Source organism: Pan paniscus, chromosome 2, assembly GCF_029289425.2.
Source record: "Pan paniscus chromosome 2, NHGRI_mPanPan1-v2.0_pri, whole genome shotgun sequence".
NCBI classification, from domain to species: Eukaryota; Metazoa; Chordata; class Mammalia; order Primates; family Hominidae; genus Pan; species Pan paniscus.
Genome location: NC_085926.1, coordinates 117,616,223 through 117,635,227, shown reverse-complemented (window position 1 = coordinate 117,635,227; position 19,005 = coordinate 117,616,223). Strand labels below are relative to the sequence as shown.

Here is a 19,005-nt window from a genome sequence, read left to right as displayed (position 1 = left end):
TCACCCTTTCTTCCGGTGCCAAGAGAGAACACATTCCAAATGGAACACAAGTGTGCCTCCCATGCTGGCTCTCCTCATTCTGCTTGAGAAAAACAGAGAGCAGGATGTGGCCGCGTCATCCCACGCTGCTGGACTTTTCAGTCCTGTAGTGCTACTTTCCCTTGGGACTATTTAGGTTTTTCTGCTAAGAACCAAATTTGAAGACTGTCCCAAGAAACATGGAACCAAGGAAGCTTGCCAGAGCTCTGCAGGGAGAGCCAGAGCCTTGCTGAGACAGCGGCGGTGGTGGGGAGGTGTGGGGGGGAGGGAAGAGGGGGGGAGGGGGGGAGAGAGAGAGAGAAAGAGAGAGGTTTTTAAATTCTCCATGAAGTGTACTATGTTCCATCATTCCTTCCCAAAGCCACCAGAAGCATTCCTTCTAGGAAAGGTGGAGTCGGTAGTGAGAAGCCGGAGGTGAGAAGACCCCTGAGCGGATGGATTCATTCATTTTCTGAATTTCCTATGTGAGGACAGTATTAGAGCCCAGTGAGGCTTTGAGAGGCCCCAAAGATGAGCGCCAACAGCAGCAGAGTGGGCCAGCTTCTCTTGCAGGGTTCAGCGTGCATTAGCTGGAAGCAGGATGTGGAAGGGGCTGTCTACCACCTAGCCAACTGCCTCTTACTCCTGGGCTTCATGGGGGGCAGTGGGGTGTATGGATGCTTCTATCTTTTTGGCTTCCTGAGTGCAGGTTACCTGTGCTGCGTGCTGTGGGGCTGGTTCAGTGCCTGTGGCCTGGACATTGTTCTTTGGAGCTTCCTGCTGGCTGTGGTCTGCCTGCTCCAGCTGGCACACCTGGTATACCGCCTGCGTGAGGACACCCTCCCTGAGGAGTTTGACCTCCTCTACAAGACGCTGTGCCTGCCCTTGCAGGTGCCCCTACAGACATACAAGGAGATTGTTCACTGCTGCGAGGAGCAGGTCTTAACTCTGGCCACTGAACAGACCTATGCTGTGGAGGGTGAGACACCCATCAACCGCCTGTCCCTGCTGCTCTCTGGCCGGTAAGCTACACTATCCATTGCCCAGAATTTCTTTCCCCAGCCCACACTTCTCATTTCCTAGTGTGTCCCTTTCCATTTCATGTCCCTTTCCATTTCGTGTCCCCTTCCATTGAGGGAAGGATGTGACAAGTCAAACAAACCAAAATAGATTTTTCTAAGAGTGGGGTTGCTTCCTCTTTCTTGGCATTTTCCAAGAAGAAACCAGTTCATGAGGCATCTTGGTTGGCAAGAATGATTGTATGTGCACTTGCTGCTGGAAGGTGTGCAGTGCGTGTGTCTTGAGCCTGGGCCTTAAATAACCCCTCTACCATCACCACACACATATCAGTGTGTCATGCCTAAGCTGCAGCAATATCTGTGTAAGCTTTGAAAAACTAACATTTCAATAAGGTTAATCTGTTCCTTATTCAAATTCAACATTTGCTAAGCACCAACTATATTCAGGGAACAATGCCAGAAATGGGAGGTCGGGATAGCGGGGTGGTTCTCATAACCCCTGTTCCCTGCCAAGGCATCAAGGAAACAGCCCCACTTGTGTTTGGGGTACCTGTATGTAGCCAGGTAGGGAGAGTGAATACCCCTTGCCCACCTTTCCATTTCCAGTTGTTCTATTGAGGTCCTTGCAGACTAAGAAGTCAAGTACAGTACTGTAAATCTGAGGGCCCAACAATGGGAGAAGAGAAGTGATACACCTATCTCATCAAGGCTTTTGTGGAAGCACCGCCTCTTTTGGAGAAGGCTGACAGTCAGATATGGGCAGAAATGGTCTTAGTCAGGATCAGTGTATGCCCAGTCAACCTGCATGTGAATGTTGGGCATTGATTTCTTCTGAGAAAACATCACGGGGCTCTGTGCTACACACTTAGTAGGCAATTGTGGATTTTTTGATACTGCCCTAGTGGCTCTTGAGCCCCACAACCCCCACTCCACCAGCTTTCTTGAGACCAGGAGAATGTGATAGAAAAGGTAAGATGGCAATTAGAAGGCTCCAATTCCAAGAAAAACAAAAACAAAAACAACAAAAAAAACAAATCCAGATAATACTGCCAACCACACAATGGAGAAAAAAGTTTGACAATGATGCTAATGGTACTACAACTACCACTAATAGTAATAATACATGTTTGTGTATTAATTTATAGAACCTGAAGTATCATGTATATATGTTTTGATTTTGTTTGAACTCAGAGGTCCTGGATAGAGTGAGCTAGGAGGGGAGACATTTTGTGAGGGTACATTTCATTTCATTTATTGGTGAACTGAAAGTGTAAACCAATGCGATTATTTGTAAACAAATATAGGTGTAAATACAAATACATATAACTATTGTGAAAATGTTTGCACCTATAGTTCCATGCTTAAAGACAATTTAGGGAACTTGCTCATTCATGAGACCCATGATGTTATAGCTCGTCTGTTCAAATGAGGAAATTGAGACCAGCAGAAGTGCTCCCTCCAGTGTAGGGTGCCCATTTGCTGGAAGCATGTACGGTTACTGTATAGTTCAGGTAGGATAGATTTACTGTGAACTTGTATAAGATCACTTCCCAGTGAAGGGGAGAGGGGGGCTTGCCCTTGGTGTAGCTTTTCCTGGTATACTTAGCATCAAAAGACTGAGTCAGAAATTAGACAATTTTGATTTTTTTTTCCCTGCCTTTCAAGGTTTGGAGTAAGAGTTTTGTTATCTTTCAGTGTCACCCTGTCTCAGCTTTGCTGAGCTGGACATGGAGGAAAAGGCTTCTAGTCTATGACTGGGCTCTAGTTTTAAAGGAGAATCGCTGAACCTTGGGCTGGTTACAATAAGGGACCAAACATCTCAAAGCAGCAGACAAGAACTTTGTGCCAGAAGTGGGGACTCTTGTGCAGACTTCCACATCTCGCATGCACACTGTTCTCTAGAGTCCTTCACTCAAACCTCAGAAGTCTTTTTGTTTTATTTTAATAAAGGAAACCAATCTCTTTCAAAACTCAGAGAGGCAAAGTGACTTTCTCAAAGTCTATCACCCTGTTAAGCAGTGCTTAACTTAGACGTTTCTCTCATATAAAATTCAAAACACAAACTTCCATATATACAACCCCCTGAGCAGGCAACTAACTATCTAAGCTATTCATATAGGAGAAGATCATCCATCTTCCAGTAGATCAAGAAGGAAGAAGAAACAGATGATAAAGGGCACAGCATTCCGATTTAAATGGCTTCAGCGAGCCACGAAGATCATTAGACATTATCTACACTCTACGGTTGTCACTCTTTGGTGGCTTGCCTGGGTGGCCGAAATCCTCGCCTAAGGAGCTGACATGTGCTGCAGCAGTGCCATTCTCTTCTGCTGTCTTCCTTTCCTATGGAAGCTTTTCAGTGAGGTTTTGATCCCCTTTTATGGTGACACAAGTGAGTTTGTTCCTTGGTTTCCTTTGTTCATTTATTCATCCTTACTTTCTTGCTTCCTTCTTTCCTTCTTTTCCCCCTTCCATACATATTTATTCAGAGTCTTGAATAAAGCTCCTGTCTTCCAGCTTTAGGTTGTCAGATAATAGATGCAATTGTTTTTTTAATTGGTGCTGGTCTTTGGTAATTTGTATACACGCATGTATACCTAGGCATTCATCAAGAGCAAGGCTCAGGAGTGCTGATAGCCCATTGGCCAAGACTTATCACTTGCCTATGCCTAGCAGCCAGGGAAGTAGAGAAATGTTGATTTTTGCTCTGCAGTCATGTGTCCAGTTAAAATCTAGCACCATTAAGGAAGAGAAGAAAGCAGATACTGGAGAACAGACTGCCACACTGGATTTCCCAGGTCTTCGTTCATTCCCATCTTTATCTGCTTCTCAATACCCTTTGCATCCCTCAAAATTCAGCTCAAATGTCATCTCCTTCGAGAGGTCTGCTGCCCAAAGAGAACCAATCTTTCTCTCTCCTCTGTTACTGTTCCACAATAGCACCTATCACATTGACTTGCAGCCAGTTATTTATGTGCCTGTGACTTCCACTAAATTGTGAAATCCTCAAAGACAAAGACCAGATTGTGCCCATCTCTGCATTCCCAGATCTCCAGGAACATGGGAGATGCTCCAGAAATATTTGTTTAGCCAATAAACCTCCAGAAATAATGGAAGGATATCTCCCCCAAATGAACAAGGTGTACCTTAGAGATCTTTTTCATCTCCCCCCTTTGCCTAATAGAGGCACCCCATTGCCTGATATAACTCACTTTAGAAGAGAGGTTAAAGATGGAACTCTGAGTTTTCTGGGCAGAGGTCAGGTGGGGGGAAGGATAAAGCCCATACTGGATTCTAATCTTCTTCCAGATGTGGTCTCACATCTGAAATACACTCCCTGTCCTCAGGCATCATCAATGACATGCCATCAGTTCTAACAAGTTCTCATGGAATGCAGTCTTTCTACCCTGCAGGGGCAGAGCACTAGGCTAGGTACAGCCACAAGGGTACAAAGGCACCAAGCAGCGATAGTAAGGCTCCTAACCCCTTAAGTTGTGAAACCAAGCCCGTGGTCATGGGCAAGTCAAGAGCAGTTGTTTAACCTGTTGGTAGTGTGGGATAAGAATATTCATAAAATTAAAGCAAATAATTAGGATTTCTGGCTGCAGCCACAGTAACCCACTCTAGCCAACAGAAGGGGGAAAAAAGGTCTTTATTTAAAAAGATACAAGGATTTCTTATGAAACTCAAGGAAAGACATGCACTTAAGCCTCAGGTAGTACTAGAAACAAGAACATGTCCTACTAGGACATTTTATGTGATTTCAAGTTTATTTTCTCTATAGCCAGTTGGGTTCTCTATAGCCATGGTTTTCAAAGTCTGAGTTATGTGATAAAAGAAAATTTTTTTTAGTTCCTTCAGGGAGGAGTGTGTTAGTTTTGTTAATAATGCCTGATAATTGTCCCCATCCAAGGCATGATTTACACGCAATTCCATTTCCAAATTCCCAGGGAAGGAGTTGGATTGGCTCAGCTTGAGTCAGGTGTTCACTCTAGGACCATCAACTGGATAGGGTGCATGGGATCTCATTGTCTAAAGAAACAAGCTGTTATTGTCACCTACGGTTAGAGAGGTCTGGGAAGGGGTCATGCTAGGAGAGTCCACTACCATCTACCCAAAGCTGTAGTAATAGGGTGGCAACATGGTGTTGTGCTAAGAACATAGAATTTTAGTTCCACCGCTTGATCGCTATGTAGCCTTAAGCTCGCCACTCAACCCTTCTGGGCACCAGTTTCCTTAGCTATCAAATACAGAAAAGAATAATCTACCTTGTGGTGTTGTGAACATTATATAAGAGAACACTGGTAAAGTGTCTAGTAGAGTCTGGCATATAGTGGACTTGCCACTTCCTTCAAAGTCTACAAAGTGGTTAAATGTAAGCATGAATCTTCATGTAGCTAATGGGAAGGGAGAAAGGAGAATCTGTGGAGCAGAGGATCCAACAGAACTTTCTGTGATGACAGAAACGTTCTAGATCTATGTTGTACAACATGGTAGTCACAGGCCATATGTGGCTATTGAGCACCTATAATGTAATTAGGTAAGGAACTGAATTTTTAATTTTATTTAATTTTAATTAATGTAAATGTAAATTTAAATAGGCAGCAGCGTTCTTTTCTCTTTTTTTGAGACAGAATCTTGCTCTTTTGCCCAGGCTGGAGTGCAGTGGTGTGATCTCGGCTCACTGCAACCTCCACCCCCGAGTTCAAGTGATTCTCCTGCCTCAGCCTCCCAAGTAGCTGGGCACCCGCCCACATGCCTGGCACATGTGGCACAGGCACCCGCCACCATGCCTGGCTAATTTTTGTATTTTTAGTAGAGATGGGGGTTTCACTCTCTTGGCCAGGCTGGTCTCGAACTCCTGACCTTAGGTGATCCACCTGCCTCAGCCTCCCAAAGTGCTGGGATTACAGGTGTGAGCCACTGCGCCGGGCCAGCAGCAGAGTTCTTAAGCAGTAGTTTCTATCCTGGCTACACATTAGAATCACTGGGGAGATGTAAATACTAATAATATCCAGTTCCTACCTAGAGAGATTCTTGCTTAATTGCTCTGGGATAAGGCCCAAGCCTAGGTGCTTTTTTTAAAAGCTTCCCTGGGACTTCTACTCTGCAGCCTGAAATTGAGAACCACCAGTAAGGAGAAGGAGGAGGAAAATGAGGGTTCTGGAAGTCTCAATGGGTTCCTTTTCTGAACTACTTGCATGCAGTAACTAGGCTGGCTAGTCTAGCTTTGGGTTTTACCATGCTTTAGGCAAAGTATTTCTACAGGAAGATTCATGTTAATCAGCGACACCTAACTTCAGCATAGGTGGCTTGGAGAGCCATTTTCCTTTTCCCACATGATCTCTTCTCTTCCCTTGCCAGGGTTCGTGTGAGCCAGGATGGGCAGTTTCTGCACTACATCTTTCCATACCAGTTCATGGACTCTCCTGAGTGGGAATCACTACAGCCTTCTGAGGAGGGGGTGTTCCAGGTAACAGGGAGCCTGGTGGCAGCACCGCCTCACCCTGTCCCACTGTAGCCCAGCAATATCCGTGCCTCCATGTTTGCCCTCTTACATCTGTCCTTCGCACCACTGCCAGTGTGAAGCTACAGGCGGGGGCACTCTTCCTCTGTGAAAAGAGTTCCTGGGCTCCTAGCCATAGGTGAGGTAGGGTAGGAAGATGCTGGCCCCTGGGTAGACCGTGTTACTTTTATGCTTAAACTCTTCTGGAAGACCCTAGTGCCACAACATAAAAACCCACACTCCTTATAGGGTAACTTAAACCTTTTAGTGCTCTCTAGTCACATTTCCAGCTCTCCCTCCTTCATATTTTTTGCTCATACTAGCCATGCTGAACCACTAGTGCTTCCCTAAACACACCACATTGTTTTGCAGCTCTATGCCTTGGCCCCTACTCTCCCCTCTGAAATGCATTTCCCCTTCTAGATGAGACCATGGAACCTCACTTCCTCTGTGAAGCCTGCTTCCACCCCACAGCCTCACCAGCTTCCACCCCACAGCCTAGCACTCCTGTGTGCCTGTTCTAGTCCTTTTACTTATGCTAACTGGTGCACATCTTGCTGTCTGTTCTAATAATCTGGTCTCCTTTCTGTCTTCTGCACAGTGAACTCTGAAGTACAAATCTAGGCTTTTCCCTCTCTGTTCCCAGACTCTAAAGGAAAGTACCTGGAGCACAGCAGCTGTTCAGTAAAGAATTGCTTGCCGGGCGCGGTGGCTCACGCCTGTAATCCCAGCACTTTGGGAGGCTGAGGTGGGTGGATCCTGAGGTTGGGAGATCGAGACCATCCTGGCTAACACGATGAAATCCCGTCTCTACTAAAAATACAAAAAATTAGCCGGGCGTGGTGGCGGGCGCCTGTAGTCCCAGCTACTTGGGAGGCTGAGGCAGGAGAATGGCGTGAACCCGGGAGGCGGAGCTTGCAGTGAGCCGAGATTGCGCCACTGCACTCCAGCCTGGGCGACAGAGTGAGACTCCGTCTCAAAAAAAAAAAAAGAATTGCTGAACTGGTTTGCCACTGGGCAGCTGGTGTCCCAGAGGACTCCATGGGGCATTCACATACATGCTCCAATGCAGGTGCCTGGCTGCCCGGCCCCTACTCTTCTTATCTCTGCCAATCCCTCAGGCTTTGGTCACTTTCTTTGTAACTCTCACTTATTGAATGGCTAGCATGTGGCAGGCACTACGTATCATATCGCCTCATTGATTCTCATAACAACTCTATGGGTTGAATATGATTATTACTCCATTTAACAACTGAGGAAACTAAGGCCCAAAAACATCAAGTAATTTGCCCAGGGTCTTCAGCTAGAAAGTGACAAAGCCAAGTTGCCTGGATCTACCATTTCTGTTCTTTATTAAAATGGGAGGGTCACCAGAAGAGTAGAGTTTACACACACACATACACACACACACACATGCACACGCATGCACACACGCGCACACACACTCACTCACCCTTTTAAGGACTCCCCTGCCTGGATAGTTTGCTGGACCTGGAAACACTGGGTTCCATGTGTCTCCTACTACTTTTATCAGGGAGTTCCTCAAGCCAACATATGAGCCAACCCCGGAACAGACACACACCGGGCAGTGCTACCTGGCAGGGCCTGCTTCCGCCCCCACCCTGACACTTGGCTCTGTGACGATGGAGCCTGAGAGGCAGTCCTGATCCCACTGCCAGGGTCACCAGCCACAGACCCACTTCCATCATGTTCCTACCCTGACCTCCCTCCACACACCCTCCCTAACTAGTCCAGAAACCTTCTTCAGGAACTCTCTCAGGCACATGAGAACCTCCAGGAGGGCTCAGTCAGGACCTCAGCCAGCTGGACCAGGCCTCTTTCTGACACTGACACGGAGGAACAGGTGGTGGGTAAGCCGGGTGTCCTCCCCTAAGTTACGCTCAAGAGGAAGGGCTGTAACCCCACATGGCCTCTCAGCCTGGAATGTAGGTATGGTCATGTTCCTCCCATTTCTATTTTTAGCGTGTACCTCCTTTGGGAGCAATGAGAGCCACACATTTGCTATTGGCTGTGTAAAGTCCCATTTCCTCTTTGCAAATGTCAAGTGTTATCTTAAGTTAGAGTTCATCCTGTCCTTGCCTTTTGCAATTACATAGTCTTTGTTGACTGAGAGCAATCCACAGTGACAGCCTAAATTATAATTCACATTGTACTTAATACAAATCAATCAGCATTCCAGCACACCTCTCGACAATTCAATTAAGTCAGAATTCATTGTGTGTTCAGCACTGTGACACTCATTAGTCACCAAGAACACAGCACAGGAGGGATCACACAGAAATCATCACTGTTTTTCTAATTTGCATCCTATCTTACTGGACCTAAGTCCTATTTACATAGGTTATCTCATTTAATTCATTCAACCAACATCTGAGGTGAGTATTAAAAAAAAAAGCTAAATACTTGTCAAAACGTTACAACAGATATGTCTATATATATGGGAGAACCAATCAAGAAGCAGATTTCAGGAGGACCTTTGGGGAAGGATTTTATACAGGACATGAGAAAGCAACATTAGAGGCTGGGCGCGGTGGCTCACACCTATAACCCCAGCACTTTGGGAGGCCGAGGCAGTTGGATTATGAAGTCAGGAGTTTGAGACCAGCCTGGCCAACATGGTGAAACCCCATCTCTATTAAAAAATACAAAAATTAGCCAGGGTGGTGGCAGGTGCCTATAATCCCAGCTACTCGGGAGGCTGAGGAAGGATAATTGCTTGAACCGGGGAGGTGGACATTGCAGTGAGCTGAGATCACACCACTGTACTCCAGCCTGGGTGACAGAGCAAGACTTCGTCTCAGGGGGGCGGTGGTGGGGGGGAAGAAAGTGACATTAGGTTGTTTTGCAATATACAAGATTGGCTGTCTTCCCTTGATTCGTTTATTCACTTCAATAATATTTATTGAAAACTTAGTATGTACCAGGCACTGTTAAAAGGATTTGAAATATATCAGTGAACAGAACAGATGAAGGTCCCTCCCCTCATGCAATTTACATTCTAATGGGGGAGACAAAAAGCCATAGGCATAATGAATAAGTAAATTATATAATATGTTAGAGGATAATCACTGCTAGTTAAAAAAAAAAAAAACCTGGAGTAGTGCAAGGGAGATATGGTGGCAATTTTAAATAGGGTGGTCATGGAAATCCTTGTTAAGCAGGTAACATTTGAGCAAAAACCTGAGAGAGATGACAGGTGAGGTGTGTGAATATCTGGGAAAAGCATATCAGACAGAGGAAAGAGCCAGTGCAAAGGCTCTGAGGTGGGGCCAGTGTGTTTGATGCACAGAAAGGAGGACAGTGGACCTGGAATGGAGAGAGGAAGGGGAGGGAATAGCAGGAGAGAAAGTTGGAGAGGTGATGAGGTAGCAAGATCATGTAGGGCCATAGCATATATTGTCTAGATACAGCCAAAAGGATTTTCTAAAGGGTTGGATATAGTATGTGAGAGAAAGAGAAGATCAAGGAAGACTCTAAGGCTTTTAGCCTGAGCAACTGGACAGGTGGTGCTGCTGTCAACTGAGACAAAGCTGCAGGTAGAGCTGCTTTCGGGGGACTAGGAAGTTCAGTGTTTGATGTTAGGTTTGCATCATCTGTGGACATTTGAATGGAGATGCTGCATAGGCAACTGGATATTTAAGTCCGGAATTCAGGAATGAGATCTGGGCCTGAGACATAAATTTGGGAGTTGGTTGTATGCAGGTGATATTTAAAGCCATTGGATAGGATGAGCTCACCAAGTGAGTGAGTGTGGATGGAAGAGGGAATGATTCAAGAGCGGAGCCCTGGGATACTTTAGTGGTGAGGAGTTGGAGAGGAAAGGAGGAAGCAGCAAAGGAGCTTGAAAAGGAACAATCATGAGATTGGACCAGGAGTGTATGGCATCCTGGGAACCAAGTGAAGAAGATATATCAAAGAGGAAGGGGAAATTGATGGATGCCATGAAAACTGACCATCAGACTCAGCAGCTTAGAGGTCACTGGTGACCTTAACAGGAACAGTCTTTGTGGACTGCTAGGGACAAAGTCTTATTGGTTTAAGAGAGTGAGAAGAGAGGAATTGGAGACAGTTAAGTATAAACAGGTTTTTTTTTTCTTCATGAGTTTTGCTAAAAAGGGAAGCAAATTAGTGGAGTGATAGCTAGCCAGGGAAGTGAGGTCAAGAAAAAGAATTTTTATTTGTAAAATTTTGTTTTATTTTAAGATGGAAGAAGTACAGCATGTTTCTAAGAAGGTTCACAGTCTTTGTGTTTGGCTTTAAGACATTATTTACATTCGGTGTAGTTCTTGCTCAAACACATGTGCTTCATATTTGGTACTCTGATTTCTTGTTTGGGAATTGTTCATAAGTATATCTAAGGTACAGGCCATGGCAGATGTGACAACTACTTGCTGAACTATTAGTAATGGACAGATTGTATTATTTTCAGAATTCTTTCTCATGAGGCAAGAGAGATTAAGTAATTTATCTGACATCATACAACTGATAGAGGTAAAGCTGAAACATGAAACCACTTCTGGCCTCGATAATGTAGTTTAGGTCCTGATTGCAGTGCTAGCAATTAGTGGAGAAAAGTTGAGAGGAGGAAATGAATAAAGGACGTGGGGGAGGGGTATAGCAGAAAGGAAGGAAGAGAAGAGGAGGGTAATGGGAGATCCAGTAGGCAATGCAGGAATGAAAAGGATTATATATAATCTCTAATAAAGAATGTTTGGAAAGCTACCCTACTTTCAATTTGACAATTCATATGAAGTGCTTAACACAACACCTGGCACCTCTTGACAAATATTAGCTGCTAACATCATTATCATCATCATTTCCACTGTCTCCATCCACAAAAATATATCATGAACTCTGCCAGCCCAAAGTATTAGGGTCAATTAGATTATTAAAAATTGTGTGATTCTGCACCCTTTTCCTGCACTGTCCTAAGCATGTTTCCATTTTAACCCCAGCTTTACCACTCACCATTATTTTAACAAGGATTTATCAAGCACCTGCTGCATGCTAGGCACACGTTATTGCTTATTTCCCATGCAAGCGTAATTTAGCTTTGCATCATGGGCACATAGTGAGTACTCAGAAATTCCTAGATGAATAAACAAATGGAGAATGGGGTGCCCTTTGATTTTCTACCCTTTAGAGTTTGTCTTCCGCTATGCCCTTTTTCTGATTTCAGTCATCAGATCCTTTTGGTTCCTTGAAGTGGCCAAGTTATGAGCAATTTCGTAACTTGCTCGTATCCCAACCTGAATCCCAGGCTTGGGATCCTGATGTAGCTTGGCATACCTCATCAGAAGCTTTTTCTCAAACTGAACTTTCCAACTCTTTTTGTGTCCCTACCCCAATATCTTACCCTTCCTCATTCTTAAAATGAATAGTTGTCAGCATTTCAACCACTCTTCAGAGCACAAGAAGGCCCCTTCTTTCTCTATCTCAAAATCATAAGACTCAGAACTTTCTGCAGTCATTAGTGGCATTAGCCACGGAACCACAGAATTAGAGCTGAGGAAAGTGGATGTGGAAACTGAGGCTCCAGGAGGTGATGGGTGAGTGAGTGAATGGCTGATCCCAGGGCTCCTGACACAGGACACCCCCATATCAGTGCACACAAGTGAAAGTCATCCACTAGACCTCCTCCAGGCAAGGCCATAGAGGGGTACTCTCACACAGCTTCTTCAGTAAAAGTACAGCTGTTTGCCAAGTGACTGAATGATCTCTGTGCTCAGCATGGACAAATTTTCTAGTTTAAACTTTTATTGTCTGCTTCTGACCCCTCTCAGGTGACTCTGACTGCTGAGACCTCATGTAGCTACATTTCCTGGCCCCGGAAAAGTCTCCATCTTCTTCTGACCAAAGAGCGATACATCTCCTGCCTCTTCTCTGCTCTGCTGGGATATGACATCTCGGAGAAGCTCTACACTCTCAACGACAAGCTCTTTGCTAAGTTTGGGCTGCGCTTTGACATCCGCCTTCCCAGTCTCTACCATGTCCTGGGTCCCACTGCTGCAGATGCTGGACCAGAGTCTGAGAAGGGTGATGAGGAAGTCTGTGAGCCAGCTGTGTCCCCTCCTCAGGCCACACCCACCTCTCTCCAGCAAACACCCCCTTGTTCTACCCCTCCAGCTACCACCAACTTTCCTGCACCTCCTACCCGGGCCAGGTTGTCCAGGCCAGACAGTGGCATACTGGGTGAGGACTCCACCAGTCTGGTGCTGGAGGATTTTGAGGAGGTGTCAGGATCAGAATCGTTTATGGATTATAGGAGTGATGGGGAGTACATGAGGTGAAGGGAGAACTAACATGGGCACAGCCACCGGCTCAGGATCCTATGTAAGTACTCAGAAGGCAGCCGCTGCACATTCCTGTCAATGGCTGGCCTTAACTCACCTTGTTAGGGCAAAAAAAATCATTCATGGAACATCTCCTCTTAGAGGACTCACAGAAAGTGGCATTAACCCAACTTTGAAGATAGCAACTCACTCTGGGTGCATGCAAGGCATGAAGGGATTTTAAAAACTCATTCATTATTAACTTGATTGCATTTTAGAAAGTGGGCTGGTTGATACGTTGAGCAGGAAGGTAGATTGCTGTTTTTTTGCAAGTTTATTCTAATAGCTGAGGCCACAGCTGGGGCTAAAGGGGCTTTTATTTGTGGCATGCATTTTAAAAGAAAAAGAATGTGGCAGGGTTCTAATTCTGATTGCTTGTCTTTCCTGGTACAGAGCCCGTCCTGGAAAGCAGTTGTTATTTAGCCTAGACTGGGCAGGCATCTCTGTTAAAACTGCATATTTTAAAGAGGATTGTGATTATGAGCTAATAGCTCGGGGAGGAAAATGTCCTCATCTTGCTTTCCTCTCACCCAGTGGAGAATGTGTTTGTTGATCACACAGACGGAGGACTAGATACTGCTATGATTAAATGTTACTATGATCAGATAGGTATATGGCAGCCTGGCTTTCCCCAGTCACCCACACCTGTGGGAGGTAGGATGTGCATAAATCCTGGAGGGCCTAACAGTGCGTGCAGGATTTCCCTCACAGAATTTCCCTCACCAGAGAGGCTACAAGAAAGGCTGTGCCCAGTGGTTCTGGGAAATTGCTCTCATGCTTCCCTGGCTGCCCTCACAATACTGTGATGTTTTTCTCTGTAACTCCACCCAACCATGATGTAGGCCTGAATTTCCTGAGGAAAATCCCATTGTTCCCAATTTGGAAGGCGCTTCCCACGGTTCTTCAGAAAGCACCAATAAATTACCTGAGAAACTAGCCCAGTGAGGAAGGCCTCCAGAGTACATGAAATGAATGAGTGAATGTTTGTCTATTTTGAAAAACAGGTTATATAAACGATGAAAGAGGCCATAGAGATGACTGATGAAAGGTTAGAGATTTAGTTTTGTAGATATGGAATTTACAATCTCCTGTGTTACCAGCATCCTTAGAACCATAGTTCAGCTCATTCTGAGGTAATTCCAAGGATCAATCTAACACCCCAGATCACTTTGTTGAGTTCCCCCAAGTGTGCATTGACCACTCTGATCACTCCTTTCCCTCTGTGCAGCTGTTCGCCTTCCTACTCGTTCATCCTGCATCCACGCATGCTCCTTATGTCCTATGGATCCCTCTTGGTCCAACTTGCCCATCCACCTATACACTCTCTCTTTGACTCACAGCAGCTCTCTGTTTTCTCATGTTGTTCTTCCTGGTTTTCTTCTCTTTTCTTGGTTCTATTTTTCTCTTCTTTCTTCTCCAATTTCTTCTCTGTCCTTGATTGCCTCAGTTTGCTGTTCTGTTCTTTTTTCCTTTTCTTTCTTGAGACAGGGTCTCACTCTGTCACTCAGGATGGAGTGCAGTGGCATGATGTCGGCTCACTGCAATCTCTACCTCCAAAAGCTCAAGCGATCCTCCCATCCCAGCCTCCCAAGTAACAGGGATTACAGGCACATGTCGCTGTGCCTGGATAATGTTTAATTTTTAAATTTTTTTGTAGAGACAAGCTCTCCCCATGTTGCCCAGGTTGTTCTCGAACTCCTGGGCTCAAATAATCCTCCTGCCTTGGTCTCCCAAAGTGTTAGGATTACAGGCATGAGCCACCATCCCTGGCCAGTTTGCTGCTCTTACGTGTCCATTTTCTATGTCTTCTCAGTTCATTTCTCCCTCTTCACTTGTCTCTTGTTTTCTTCCATTTTATTGTTCATATATTTATCTCTCCTATTACCTCCTTTTTCTTTTTCCCACCTTTTTTGCCTTGCTGTATCTATTCTTCCTCCTAAACACCCTGTACCCCCATCTTATTAGTTTTTAATCCTAACTCTTCCAAAGATCAGTACTTTTCCCTCTGCCTATAAAGAAAACCATTCAAGTGAAGGTGTAAAATCCCCAGCTTTAGGAATGTTTTCCAAACATCAGGAGGCAGGCAGCATGGTAAATGAGAAAGAGACCAGGACTGGGAGTCCAAAGTCCTGGCTTCTATGTCTGGCTTTGCTACTAATCAAATATGTGACTTTTTGCAAACCATACCTCACTAAACCTTACTTTCTTCATTTGAGCGTGTTGGACCAGCTGTCCCCAGGAACCCCCTTGGATTGATCTGAGAAGGCAAGGATAAGTTTTTCAAAGGAAGAAAAGAGGAGTAGTCAGTCCGCAGTTCAGTAGACACAAGCCCCAGGACATCTGAGTGTCTTTCAGCAAGAACTCTCTGTGATATTTCACTACAATTTCTCTGGCACCTTGGGACTCTCCTCAGCCCTTGTGGTGGTGGGTCTTGCTTAACTAGCAGTTCCCTCCATTCTATGCCTGTGAAGAATCTATCACCTACCATGTGATTACAGTGCAGATTTTTTTTTCCTTTTCTTTTTTTTTTTTTTTTGTTTGAGACGGAGTCTCGCTTTGTCACCCAGGCTGCAGCGCAGTGGCGCGATCTCGGCTCACTGCAAGCTCCGCCTCCCGGGTTCACGCCATTCTCCTGCCTCAGCCTCCCGAGTAGCTGGGACTATAGGCGCCCGCCACCGTGCCTGGCTAATTTTTTCTATTTTTAGTAGAGACAGGGTTTCACCGTGTTAGCCAGGATGGTCTCCATCTCCTGACGTGGTGATCCGCCCGCCTCAGCCTCCCAAAGTGCTGGGATTACAGGCGTGAGCCATTGCGCCCGGCCTACAGTGCGGATATTTTATGAGACAGGAGATCACAACTCAGTCCCCAAGCCCTCAACCCTTAATACATACTATCGTATGAAATGCCTCTTTCCAAATTCAGCCTTTTCTAAAACTCAAGATGAGAAAACTGCTGATGAGGCTTACTTTCTAAAATACCGGAATTTGCAATATAGGGAGAATAGTTTTTCATGTTTCTTTGTTTAAGCAATAGAGAGAAAGGAAACTTATGTCATTTACTTTTCAGGCCATAGAGGTTTTCAGAACAACTTGAAAACATGATCAAATTAGCCAAACTTCTGACAGTTTTCAATGTAGTCTGTGATCATGGGATAATTTAGCCTCAGTTCTTTTTCTGAAATTGTGTTTTGAATGTTTGATTTGACTTATTTACCATCAAACTTGCTATAAGGTTATTACTCTAATGAATAAGCATATTCCCTTATGATTGGGAGCAATTTACTATTATTTCTTTCATAAAGTAGGGCACCATTCACCATCTATTTCCTGGCTCTTTAGTTATCAAAATTTTAAGCTCATTGCCATTCATCCCGGCACAGCACTTATATGAGAGGCATGAAGCTGGCTGAATTCTGCATCATTAGGAATGACACAGCCTCATCACATTGACACCAGTGCTTGTCTCTCACACCAATCCAAATTAAGACCAACTGAAAATAGTCAGAGTTTCCTCTGGAGCTCCTTTTTGAAGAGACATATGTTTTTTAGTCTGGTGGTACCCAAAATTGAACAAAAAATGGGTGCTGCTTCTCTTAATAAGCAAAACTATGCTGTAGGATAATGTATTCATGCAGGGTCTTCCAGCCAGACCCCAAATCATCCCTCCCTTCACTAGAATTTTTCTGTTTAATTCGATGGCCACTCTCCACAGGGATCCATTCTGTGTCTTATTACAGGAGATGCTCAATGAATGAGGGACTTATCTTCTAGAAATGCAGCTCCGAGGTAGTCTGTTGAGTGAAATAATGAATCCATTATCACAAAATAAATTGAAAGCTGTCTGACATTTGGACAATTTTTATTTTGTTTCACATTGTTCTGAAAACTATACTGTTTCTTTTCTCCCTATTATTTAAATAAACAAATGATGAACAGATTACAAAATTGAGGACACTCGAGGTAAGGGAAGGAGCCCCTCGACAGGAGGATCAGGACATAGTACCAAGGGCAAGAGAAACGATTCAATAAACACTATTTACTATATATTTTAGGCATAGTTCTAGGTAATCACATGATAAGTAGTTGAAAGAACTGAAAATGTTTTATCTGCAAGAAAAGGGCAAGTGTAATATCTTCAAATTTTAAAAAGAATGTAAATTAGAATTTGACTTAATTTGGTGTAGTTCTTGTGGGCAGAAATTGAATTGAATAGGCTGAAAGTTATAAGAAGGATTTTAGCTCAGTATTGATACTGGACTGCTCATGGGTGGTGAGAGTTACTCATCACTGGAAGAGTTCAAGCAGGGGCCATAAGAAATCTCAGGGATTTTATAAGGTGATTCATGCTCTGGGAAAAGGATGCCTCGGATTATTGTGTCAGGGTAACTTCCAACTCTAGGATTCTGTGTTTCTAAGATCTGGACTCTAGTCTTGCCACTCACCTGCCATCAAGAACACGTTCCTCATCTGCAGGACAGGACCAAGATGGCTCTGTCTACCTTACCGGGTTGCTGTGAGGCGTGATTGTGATAAAATACATAAAGGCAGTTTTTAAGCTGTGAAGCACTAGTTAAATGTATAGCGTATTTTAAGATTCTGTTGTATGTACAATTGTTTAGCAGTCTCTCTCTCTTTCTCTTTCTTTTATCAGAGATAGATGATTTTCCCTCTTATTTCCGCCAGTTTGGCTTTTCAGGGAAGGTGGCAGCTGGCAGAATCCCCTGACAACAAAAGGTACAGCAAAAAGTGGAGGCCTAAAGAAAACATGTGCTAGCTCTTTAGCCCCTGAATAGCTAAGTCACATGTCAGCCTGCTCTCCTTCATCTGTTTGGGAGGAGGCAGATTAGAGTCACACTGTCATCATGCTCTTCCCCTCGGAAGCAGCTGTAAGGTTTTTGGTAGCTGTCAGTGCTAGCAAACAGTGCTTTTCTCACAGAACTACTGGAAAGAGTCCTGGTACGGAAAACTTGCTCTTGAAAGTGGCACGGCCAGAGCAGGGGTCTCTAGAGGGTCGTGCCACCTCTACCTGCCACAGGTTCCATTGTCGGTCAGGTAAGTTAGAGGCAGCAGTTCCCCACCTGCCCTCTGGATAACAGCAGCCTGAGGCTGCTCCTGAGTCATGTTTCCACTTCTGTCTTACAGGCCTCATTTTCCTACCCATCTTTCTGTAAAAATGAAAGTCAGGAGTCTTATGAAACTTACCATTATTCAATACAGGCTTTTGGTTTTTTTCTTTAAATTAGATAGGGTTAGGTAAGAAGTAGAGTTCTGTAGAACGTTCATAGGAAGCAACAAAAGTTGATCTCTTGGTCTCTACAATAGGAGAGGATTGGGCTAGATACCTTCAAAGCTGACTTGCCCTAATATTCTAGTATGAAATGATTCGAAGGTACACCTGCCCCTATCATGTCAGGCAGTGAGTACAGTTAAAACATTGGGAATTGGTAAAGGAAAAGAAAAAAACTGAAAAGAACCCTTTGAAGTTAGACAAACTGTCCAGAGACATAGTGCTAAAATCCTCCCTCTTTTTATTTCCACAGCTTCTAGAATTCCTCTCCAGAGCTACTCTCAAGTTATATCCAGGGGACAGGCCCCTTTGGCTCCAACCCACACACCTGAACTTTAAGGATCATTGGACTATCTTCTCTGTGGCCAGCGCAGCTCTCTTCTGTGTTCACAGAATGGCCACTGATAGGCACGCCTCTTTTCCCACCCACTGGAAGGCTCACGGGCAAGGTGAGATAGGACACAGAAGGTGCCAACACTGTCGCTACAGTAAGGACCTGAAGTGACTTTGAGAAATTCACCCTCACAAGCCTTCCTTCAGGAGCAGGCATTGGTAGTGCAGAGGCACAGATTCCGTCCTTTACCAGCTGCAGAATCTTGGGCAAGTTACATAGCCTCTGTGAGCCTCATCGGTAAACAGTGGGGGTTATGAAACCCACCTCACAGGGTTGTTGTGAGGATCCAATGAGTTGATTTAGGTAAGCACCTAGCACATGCCGTGGCACCAAGTAAGCACTCAATAAATCACTCAACTCCTTTCCTTATGTTGTTTCTTTGCATTGTCTGAAAGGATCAATGGAGTCAAAGATCCAGCTTTTCACTGG

At 44.7% G+C, this 19,005-nt stretch overlaps 1 protein-coding gene across 2 annotated transcripts; it reads left to right on the top strand.

Moving 5' to 3' along the window:
• Positions 1-336: 336 nt before the first annotated feature.
• POPDC2 (popeye domain containing 2) lies at positions 337-18,940 on the top strand. Of its 2 annotated transcripts, XR_004670679.3 has the most exons (5): positions 337-1,040; positions 6,402-6,510; positions 12,348-12,897; positions 17,547-17,629; positions 18,436-18,940. XR_004670679.3 is itself a non-coding variant. In XM_003825151.6 (4 exons), the coding sequence occupies exons 1-4, from the start codon at positions 550-552 to the stop codon at positions 18,519-18,521; spliced, it is 1,095 nt and encodes a 364-aa protein (XP_003825199.2). In that variant the 5' UTR covers positions 337-549; the 3' UTR covers positions 18,522-18,940. The 2 variants fall into 2 exon arrangements, 1 of the variants encoding a protein (XP_003825199.2); XM_003825151.6 differs by lacking the exon at positions 17,547-17,629 and having other exon boundaries at positions 12,348-12,756.
• Positions 18,941-19,005: the final 65 nt, after the last annotated feature.